General features: G+C 43.4%; 2 protein-coding genes across 2 annotated transcripts; one reads left to right on the top strand and one right to left on the bottom strand.

Moving 5' to 3' along the window:
- Nucleotides 1-326: 326 nt before the first annotated feature.
- LOC103774058 (thiamine transporter 2-like) lies at nucleotides 327-1,955 on the top strand (the record flags this gene model as incomplete). Its single annotated transcript, XM_008941440.1, has 3 exons — nucleotides 327-519; nucleotides 1,043-1,184; nucleotides 1,773-1,955. Coding segments are annotated over 3 exons (518 nt in total), but the record flags the coding sequence as incomplete, so codon positions are not given.
- Nucleotides 1,956-4,120: 2,165 nt separating this feature from the next.
- On the bottom strand, nucleotides 4,121-10,242 carry LOC103774057 (arf-GAP domain and FG repeat-containing protein 1-like; the record flags this gene model as incomplete). The annotated part of the gene is made up of 6 exons (XM_008941439.1): nucleotides 4,121-4,900; nucleotides 5,282-5,373; nucleotides 5,901-6,059; nucleotides 9,027-9,119; nucleotides 9,406-9,485; nucleotides 10,136-10,242. Coding segments are annotated over 6 exons (591 nt in total), but the record flags the coding sequence as incomplete, so codon positions are not given.
- Between the last annotated feature and the right edge of the window lie 8 nt (nucleotides 10,243-10,250).

Below are 10,250 nucleotides of genomic sequence, written 5' to 3'. Positions count from 1 at the left end.
AACGGAGCTGTGGAAGCTACAGCAACTTTTTTAGGTGAGAAAAATATCATTAGCAGCTACTTCTAACTCATATGGTTCTGCTGGCACCCTTCGGCAACATCTTCGGGGCTATTCTGTTCATCTCCTGAGAGGACCAAGGCAAACAGCAACAGCCACCAATAAGTAACACCCAAAGAAACAGTGTGCAAAGTGTGTTTTTGCTGTACAACTCTCAGTAAGGTGCTCAGAAATAATCACAAAAAATACAGATATAAAATGTGCCTTGCATTTACACAGGTATGGAAAGGCTCTGAAAGAAGGTTAAGGTTTCATTTTTCAATTTTCAGGCTCAGTAACATCCATGGCAATTGGATATGTCCGAATAAACTGGGACCTTTCCGGTGAACTGGCTTTGGGGATTTTCTCTGCAATGGACGCTGGTTCTCTCTTCCTCATGCACTTCTCTGACAACATCTGGGCCTGTTACGCAGGTTACCTCGCGTTCAAAGCCTGCTATATGCTCCTCATAACAATAGCCACGTAAGTACAATACACAACTGCTCCAGTTTAAATTGCTTTGTATTACTGAGTGTCAGATTTTAAAACTCATACTTTACTGAAAGTCTCCCTAGAAATAAGACTTTTTTTAAATATGTCATGGCAGCAGAACATATTTCTAGTTTAGCTAAAGCTATGCTTAAAATTATGCACAACCTGACCATGATAGCATCTGACTTGGAATAACCTACCTTATTCAGCATTTGACTGTTCAATGATCTATGTACAAGTATTCTCTAGATGATCCGATGAACATAGCTGTCTTTCTGTAGCAAAAATAACCAAATATGTAAAAGCTAAGTGCAATGCCCAATAGTCCCAAAGCCAGAAAAATATGAGATTTCTGTTGTAATGACGCTGTTACAGATTAATGACCAGGATTAAAGAGGCTTTGTCCCTTGGCAAACACACTGTGCACACAAACCCCGTGCCAGCTTCCTCCCGTGGGGGAAGTGCAGACGTGCTCACTGCCCCCAGGGGAGCTCACCTGCAGGCTCCCTTCCAGGTTCCAGATCGCCATCACCCTGAGCATGGAGCGCTACGCTCTGATGTTTGGCTTCAACAACTTCATTGCTCTGGTGATCCAGACCATTCTGACTGTTGTGGTGGTAGATTCAAAAGGTCTGGGACTGGACATCAGCACCCAGGTAAGCTATGTGACCTGCACCGCTCTTGTTCCCCGTGTCTCCTCCGGGAGAGGGTTCTGCTCCTCCAGGATCAGCCTGTGGGAGGACACCACGGGATGTGCCTACCTGGGACAGTTACTCACTTGGAAAACTACTCATTTCCATTGAGCTGGCAGTAGCTACCACAACCTATTTGTCCTCCAGTCCCACCAACTTGGCATTTCAGCAGTCATTTGAGGAGCATTTTCATGGAGCAGAAAGGAAAGATCACCACCTACTACTTACTCAGCATGTTGGTTTGTTTGTATTTTTTATTTAAAGGCTTACTGCTCATAGCTTTATTGCCAATGTCCCAAGGAAAAGCAGGAAGCAAGCTGAACAGCAAACTGTCTATTGCTAGGGTGGTGCTAACTTAGATATGTCATGGGAGGCACCACTGAGGTACTATAATTAAGTCAAGCAGGCAGCCATCTTGAATTCTTCCATGATGGGACCATTTTGGGTGACAGGGAAGGGAAGGCAGCAGTGAGGGAACACCCCTTTGGTTATTAGCTAACAGCAAAAGCAGCTTTTGACTCTTTTTCCTCCTTCCTCACTTCCATTTCCCAGTTTCTCATTTATGGCAGCTACTTTGCATTGATAGCTGGAATTTTCCTGGTCAGAAGCACATACACCATTATCTCCACCAAATGCAGAAGGACCAGTGGGGCTGGTGAAAGTGCTGGTCATGGACACTGGGGACCAGCAACGGCTGCGAGCAGCAGCACAGCAGCTGTGCCACGTGAGCACTGAGCGAGGAGGAACATCACCCTCACCACAGTGAGACGGGGCTGCGCAAACCGGGCTGCTGCCGAGCCTGCAGCAGGGGCAGCGCTGCCCACACCACCGTCCACTTCTGCCCCTTGTCTTCACCAGTCCAACACCAAACAGTCCTCCAACAATCTTCTGTTGCAACTCAAATGAAGCTACGTGCCACCAAGGCTTCTAGTAATGCTCAGCAAGCACAACAAGCAACTACCAACAAGACACCTGACCCTCACCACAGCAGAACTTCACGACCTTCAAGCTTTCACCAAGTGTCTCAAAGGCAATTTAGTCACGGACACAGGACCATCAAACATTCCCAGGGGATTTAAAGCAGCAGTTACCCCATAGCAGCACAACCACCTCCTGGAAAAACATCCCACACAAGCCTTCAAGAAGCTGAAGGCTTTTCCAGCTGCAAGTTGTTATATGCATTTTTAAATCAGTTATTAAGAAGCAATAAACCACTTTTTTCCCATAGCAGCACAACCACCTCCTGGAAAACATCCCACACAAGCCTTCAAGAAGCTGAAGGCTTTTCCAGCTGCAAGTTGTTATATGCATTTTTAAATCAAGTTATTAAGAAGCAATAAACCACTCTTTTTTCCAAACAACACTACTTTTCCATGTTCCCAGGTGGATTATACAACTCTGTAAAGTACAACCCTTGTCCAAAGCTTAATTTACATCAGTTTAGGTGAAGAGAGCACAGGACTGTGCCCCTTCCACAAGGCTGTTCATCCCATTTATGAGTGATGTGGCTGATTTGGTTCAGTTTGCTGCAATAAGGACATTTAAGTGTTCTATGAACCCTTCTGAGGCCTCTATTCCATCCCTGTTTTACTAGCCCAAAAAATACTAGCCCAAAAAAAGGCAAGGCTCAGCCACAGGGAAGAGCTACAGCACTTCACACCATGCCAAACCCAGTGGTGAGAGCAACAGCATCACCAACATCCTGGACACTCACATGCTAGGGATTTCTTCAGGGAATTTTTCAGAGAACCCTGGGAACTGAACAATCCCCACCATCCCCTAGCCAGCAGTTCACATCAGAAAAGAGACTTCCAGCCTAAGTTTACATATACCAACAGGAACAATGCAGACAGTTAGGTGAGGAGTGTGTTGTATACTCTGCCTGCTCCCTGCTTTGGGATCTCCAAAGCATCAGAAAAAAAAAAAAAAGGGTAAGATACAGAGATTGTTATGCCCCACCACAGGCAGGCAACTGAATTCAAAAGCACAAAGCTCTGGCAGATGTGTTTTTACAAGCAGCAGTGAAGTCCTTCAGCTCTCCCAGAAACAAGCAGATCCAGCATCCCAGCAGTCAGTGGCAGGTGAAAGGTCTTACCCTGGAGAGCTTCCACCTCCATCTCCAATGGGCTTCCAACACTTCCCTTAAAATCAGTCTGATCTCATTTTTTCCTGTGATCTTGCAAACTGATAGAATTTGATTCTCCAGCTGGTCAGAAACCTTCAAGCACAGTTTATGCATTCACAATACATTCACATTACTTGCTTAGTTCCAGCATTACACTTGAACTGCAGTCACATCATTCCTGTTTAGAACACCATCACCAGCCACTGTGACAGTTATGTTTTCTTGAACCTTCCTACTGTTAGAGACTCAACAAAACAGATATTTCCCCCCCTACAAATTCCATTTGACAACAGCAGGAAACATTCCAGTAAATGATAATAGATGAACTCAGTACTCCCCAGGAGGTCTCACTAACCCGTATCCATCTTCACTAGCAAGTGCAGTTACACCCACAGTGCCTTGCCCTGCTGCTGTCCCCACCACAACCCAGCCTTGCTCAAAGCCTCTTGCTAGCTGCCCGTAACCCCATGGTTTTTGCAGCTAGCCCCTCCGAGGAAACAGCTCCTCGGAGCCTCCAGTGCCCACCATGACACAGCTTCTGTCACAACCACCCCAAGCTCCATGAACCTTCCCCAGCTCGACAGCCTGCTCCCCTCCAGCCAGGACAGCTTCAGCTCAGGGGCACAAATGCACACGTCCAGGGGACGCAGGTGAACACACAGAGCCTCCCTCGCCTTGAGTTTGTTGCTCTTGCTAACTCACCTGTGCACGGGACTCACATGACACAGGTTTTAACCCACCAAAGCATTACTGCACAGAAATGATGCTACACAGTTCATTTTGCTAATCTTTATTTTTTTTTTCCACCTGCAAACTGTAGCAAAACATGATCAGCTTTATTATGCAGACAGGTGTCCCTCTAACATTAGAGATTTAGGCATGTATAAATAGAAGAGCTCTTAGGAAAGGAAAACGTTTTGAGAAATGAACAAACCTTCAATTTAACTTCATGACTTCCAATACCAATGGTTAAAATGACACTGCTCGTTCATTCCAAGAGATACAACAGCACCTTCAAGTGGCTGATCTATTTCCCAGTAACATTTTTCACATAACAATGTGTTAAAGTTACAAATACTGATATGCACAAATACCTATTTTCTAAGAAAAATATGTACAGTACTGCAGCATAATGAATGTGGTATCTGCAATAACTTATTTGCCAATTTTAATATACATGATACCGCTACTTTTCACCTGCCAGTTCACAGGTTCAAGGATGTTACCACAGCCCTCTGGTTTGCACGTTATTACCTGGTGGGGGGTTGACTCTCTCAGGTTTTGTGTATTTTATGGTGGTGTTTGTTTTGTTTTGTTTTTGTTTTGTTTTTTTTTAATTTGTTTGTAAAGGTACACAATGCAGGCTTTTATTTTTACTTCTTAAAGACTTCTTTTGTGTTTAAAGCTAATATCAGTGAAACAAGACAACAGTGCAAGAGGCGCAGAGATGTTATGTGACCACGTAAGAGTTCTTTTGGGTAAAGTGTCTATAAGGCTATAAGAAAGGATTGGTTGATGAACTTCCTGTTGGAAATGGTCCTGTTGGTGCACCAGCCTGGGGGAAAAGGAGAGAGGAAAAATAAGACCAATTTTTTTCCCCCCCCCATATTGTAGATAATAAACACAGGATATGTAAACAAGAAAAGCAATTATTTCCTAATAGGCAGACTAGTGCAGCCTGATTTTATCTCTGGTGGTTTTCTCAAAGGACAGCACTGCAAGAGCATAGTGTGAAGTACCTCTGCCTTGCCTCGAACAGCCGTACAAGTGCTGTGCCATCCTAACACTGGCTTGCATTTAGGAGATTCACACACTGCCTTCCCTGACTTGAAGCAAAAAGAAAATATAATGTTGGTGTGTCTCTAAATGAAGTGTTACAGATGCCAGCTCTTCAGACACAGAGAAGTTATTAATATCAATGCAACAGCTCACTTACCATAAAAGGGTTACTAGATACTCCAACAGCTGCAACTTGTCCAAAAGGAGTTACTACAGGCTTTGCCTGTCCAAATGCACCAAAACCTGCTCCTTGGAAAGATAAGTGAAAATATTAATACTAGTAACTCATCTGCAAGGAGTTCTTTGCTGCAGCTCCCCCAACAAAAATAAGTGGAAGTTCAGAGTGCTCTATCAGAAGGACCGATCCTACTTAAACACTGTCAGGGATGCAAGTGTCAAAAAAACCAATATGGCCAGGCTTTTTGTTTTCAACTTTTTGGAGCTCATCAAATTCCTACATGTGCACTTTGGCAATGTCATTTTATCATTTAAATATAGGGAGAAAGTGCTTTCCCATTTTCTCTTGCCTGTGCTCTATGAAGTTAGAGAAAGTGTTAGAGACTCTCCAAAAATGCGAAGACAAACAATCCTCACACAAAACCCCTTGAAGCCTGGGAATACTTTTAACTGTAGTATCAGGTTATGGTAACATTGCAGTTACACTGCCACACAACTGAGTCAGGAAGCCCAGCTACAGAGCCAAAGCAGAGCGTGGGACCCCCTCACCCACCCCGTTAGGGGGGTGCTGCAGGTGGAGCCCCGGGGCACAGACCTACCGTTGGGCTGCTGAGCAAACGCCGCCTGCGCCGGGAACGCCGCCTGCCCCGGGAACGACGCCGGCTGGAAGTTGCCACTGAAACTAGTAGGAAGACTGTAGGAGGCAGGGGTTCCAAATCCTGTGGGCATGCTCATGGACGCAGTACCGAATGTGGCTGCTGGCAGGCAAAAATAACACACAATTAATAGTAAGAAAACATTTTTCTTTCAACAAGTTACCACAAGGCCACATTAAGAAAAAAGTCTCCTAATGCCTCAGTGACCGTGGTTCAGTTTCTACAGCCACTGAACTGGTTTGATAAACTTGGGTCACCAGCTAGGTGCACCCATTTACTGCTGCACTTTAAAAAAATCAATGGAATAATTTAAAATTTACTAGATCCAGCACATTCATAAAAAGGAATTTCCTTCTCAGAAAAGACATCTTTTCTCTATGTTATCATACACTTCCCCCAGAGTTTTTCTGCTAAGAGTCTGTACACCCCAGAAGCAAGCACCTTCAGGCAGCACAAACCCCTCTGGTTTTCCCCTCCTTAGAAAAGCATGAAAGGATCTTCCCACTTCAAACTGCATTACAGGAAGTTATAAGCAAAAGAAAAGAAAAAGAAGAATCCTAAGGGATACATGCATCCCCTATCTCTTCACCCCATCCTTGCAGTTACTTGGAAGGAAACTGTCACCATGCACATCATTTGCACACAAAGTTCCTACTGCAAATGCTCTTACTGCTGAGGTACAACTTAACACAACCCAAAACTTTTCATCTGATTCTCTGCTCAACACGTCAAGTAAAGAATACACAGTTCACATGCAGTTCCACATGCCTTCAGCAAATAAAAAGGAGCACATCAAGTGCAGAACTGCAGTAACAAAACCATTATTCAGTCTTTTGGGAGGTATTCTTGAAAGAAGAAGTGCATAGAAGGGTTCTTGGTACAAACACAGACACCAGGCATACTATTCTAGTTAAACATTAGACAGGACTTCTTTAAATGGTACAAGTTAATTTTATGCAAGCCCAAGTCTTTAAAATAATTAATATATATAATGAATCCAGCTTTACTGTCAGTTTGAAAATTTACCCCAAAAGTATTCAAGGGCAAGATACTGTACATACATAAACACTGCACAAGCAAGCACTAAACTGATGTACTAACATTGTCCTCAAGTTACAGTTAGAGAAGCTACTGAACAGGAAAACTTGCTAGAACAGCCAACCAAAGCACAAAAAAAGTGAGCAGACTTGGGATATCCCAAAAGGCATCAAGCTACTGTTGGTGCACACTTCAAGAGCCACTCAACTCGTTAGCTTCACATTGTGACCATGGAGGACACCAATAATGGTTTTGTTTCAGTTGCTCAACAGGGTGTCTGTGTGCTCTTCTCCCCTGTTGCCCAGCTGCCAAATACCCACACCCACTCCATTTTAAAAGCCAGAAAGTCTTCCAAAATTCTGCGTGCAGAGAACCAGATAGTTATTGATAAGCTTTGACAAGCAAGGACAATGAGCCACAAGAAACTGGATACCAAATGTGGCCACCTACCAAAATGAGCCTGAGGAAATATGTGAGAGTGCATTGCTCCCGAGAGGCCTTATGGAAGCCACAAAGAGACCAGACAACGTCAAATCATTTATACACTCTTCAACAGTCATTTCTTAGTTAGAGAAATATACACACGTATATGCACCAAGCAATTCACCCATAGCATCACCAGCAATACAATAAGCTAAGAAACCCACCAGAAATAGAAACACACACTACGAAATGGATCTCTCACATAATAAATAGCAAAGTCCATGCAGAAAGAAAGCTCAGCATAGAAGGACAAGCAACAAGGTGACACCAATACACTGGAAGGGGTGGAATATAATCTCTACTCATAATCACTCTCCCTGTCACCTAGTACATAATATCAGAGTAGCTGCCAAAGGGCTGGAACCTCTGCGAGCCAAGGGCAATGGCGTAGATGGTGCAAGGGCAGAGTTGCCATATCCAAACCCATTTATGTGAGGAGGCTACGAGTTATTAACAATGATCCAAAATAGCACAGTCGGGAATCAGATTCAAATACAGAAAAAACATTTTTCATTATTAAATAGCTGAACATGTTTAACTGCATAGTATCTCCAAAGGGACTGAAAACAGAACTCATTTTAACATAGGACATGAATTTGATAAACTGAGTTTCAACTCAGCTTGGTCTGTTTAATTCAACCTACCTAAAACTTTCAGGAAAGCACAACTTCCTGTTAAAACACATACATCAGTGGATTTTAATTTGTGGATGGCCAGTTAACAGATGAAAGAGTCAAGATTTAGCAGTGCCTTTGGAGAGGAAAATTAGCATCATCTAGCAGTTCAGAAATCCAAGTTCAGTGTTGCAAATGAAAGTACACATTTGCTTTTTAAAAAAGTGACTCAGTTTTCGTCTACGGAATTACGATTCCACAGAATCCTACTATAGAACACTAACATAAGCAATGAGCCTAAAGATTATATTTAAAGATATGCTTTACTGTTACAAGAGAAGAAATAAAGGCCCTCACCACTGTACTAAGTGGGCTGGTGAGGAGCCGAGAGCCCCAGCGCCTTGACTTTCCTGGTTCTCGCTCCAGCTCTTTGGTTTTGAGGGTTTTCAGGACTTTGAAATAAATTAAAAAAGCAAGTGTACCAGTTTAGCTACAGAGCTTTCAAGATCCCTGATTTCAGGGCAACCTGCTATGAACCATGCGTGCTTCAGACCAAGGTTATAGTCTTGGAAGATCCCCAACTGGTAATACATGGACTACAGATAGCTTAGACAGCATTAGATCTTAGACTGACAGTTGGGATTGCAAATGCTGGCCATGACAAGACTGGGCCAGAAACAGGAAAAATAATGTACTCAGCCCAATAAAAAAACATCACTTAAGTGAAAAAGAAAGCAGATGCTGATTTTTTTGCAGCCTATTCATAAGTATTGTACTCTACAGGTGGAACATCTCACACACCCCCTCCCCAGTCTCATATAGCCTAGAGGCAGGCAATACAGAAAATCTTTCAGAAGATATTACAGAGCTATGAAAAAAAGAATCAATGCAAGTTCTGAAATAAATCTTAAACACTTAGTGTTTTTTTTCTAACCTGTTGCTCCTCGGCTATTGGTCTGGAATGGATTTGTTGAAGGTGCCACTGGGGCAACAGGGGCAGCTACAAACGGATTTGTGGAAGGTGTTGCTGAAAGATTAAAAACATATAAGTTAATAAAGTATTTTTAAAAAGGCCACCTGACTCACATACTTTATACAGCTTTTATACAGAGATACCCAAGTATCTAAAGTTACATGAAAAATTAAGAATCGATAATCAAATGCTTAGTTTGAAATGCATCACAATGACAGTATATTTTTGGCATCCTTTCAGTGACTTCAATATCACCAGTGTCAAAGCACAGCACTATGAACTAGAAATTAGTAAGGCGTCTGCTTAGAGTCCACAGAAGGTGTTAGTAACACTGATATACCTCCGAACGGAGCAGGCACACTCGAAGACGCAGGCTGTGTCTGTGCTGTAGCAGCCACGGGTACTGTTCCAAAAGCATTGCTGAAAATAATTCATACATTCAGTGAAGTCAGAATTGCTGTTTTAACAATTCAATACAACTTACAATTTTTATTAGCATATAGAAGTAACTGAGCCCTTGGTGCCAGTGTCAGAGACCATAACTGGTGCTGAGCAATGAAGAGTCACCTCCACAACAGCAGGAGAACAAATAGTGGACAGAGGCCACCATCAAAAGGTTGCAAAGCAGAAGCTTATGGGGCACTTGCAATACCAAGCAGAGCTAGAGGAGGCGTTTGGTATTTATTATATTGAAGACCTGAAAAAACAAGTGGTTGACACCATTTACATTATAAGTATCTGACTTTTTTGCCAGGGAGGATGCTATGATTTTCAGTGTGCATGCAGATACTCTGTACAGGAAAGTGTTACCATCTAACAGGTCTAGCTCAGAATGACTAGGAAGGTGCATAGAACATTCTGCTGCCAGAAAGTAATCTTAACTTCATAATATCCTATCTGAGAGCACTGCTGCTATTTAAAACAAAGGATGCAGTTCCAGTAGTACCTCTAAACTCCTTCAGCATTGCTCCACTTAGCTAAGAAATAAAGCCAGATCTGAGAAGCAACTTTGAGCGGCTTGTCCGTGTGCCGCCGGGCCCAGCGGGCGGCCAGCCCCTGCTAAGCAGTACCTGCTGACGTTACTGGTGGCAGTGTAGGCGTTGCTGGAGGTGGCCGTGGAGCTGAAGACGCTGTCCAGCTCCGCCAGGGCCGCGTACTTGTCCGAGGACGCGCCGGGCTGGCTCG

This window comes from Merops nubicus, unplaced genomic scaffold (assembly GCF_000691845.1).
Source record: "Merops nubicus isolate BGI_N331 unplaced genomic scaffold, ASM69184v1 scaffold28885, whole genome shotgun sequence".
Lineage (NCBI taxonomy): Eukaryota > Metazoa > Chordata > Aves > Coraciiformes > Meropidae > Merops > Merops nubicus.
Note: the sequence above shows the minus strand (reverse complement) of the source record. Positions and strands in the feature narration are given on the sequence as shown.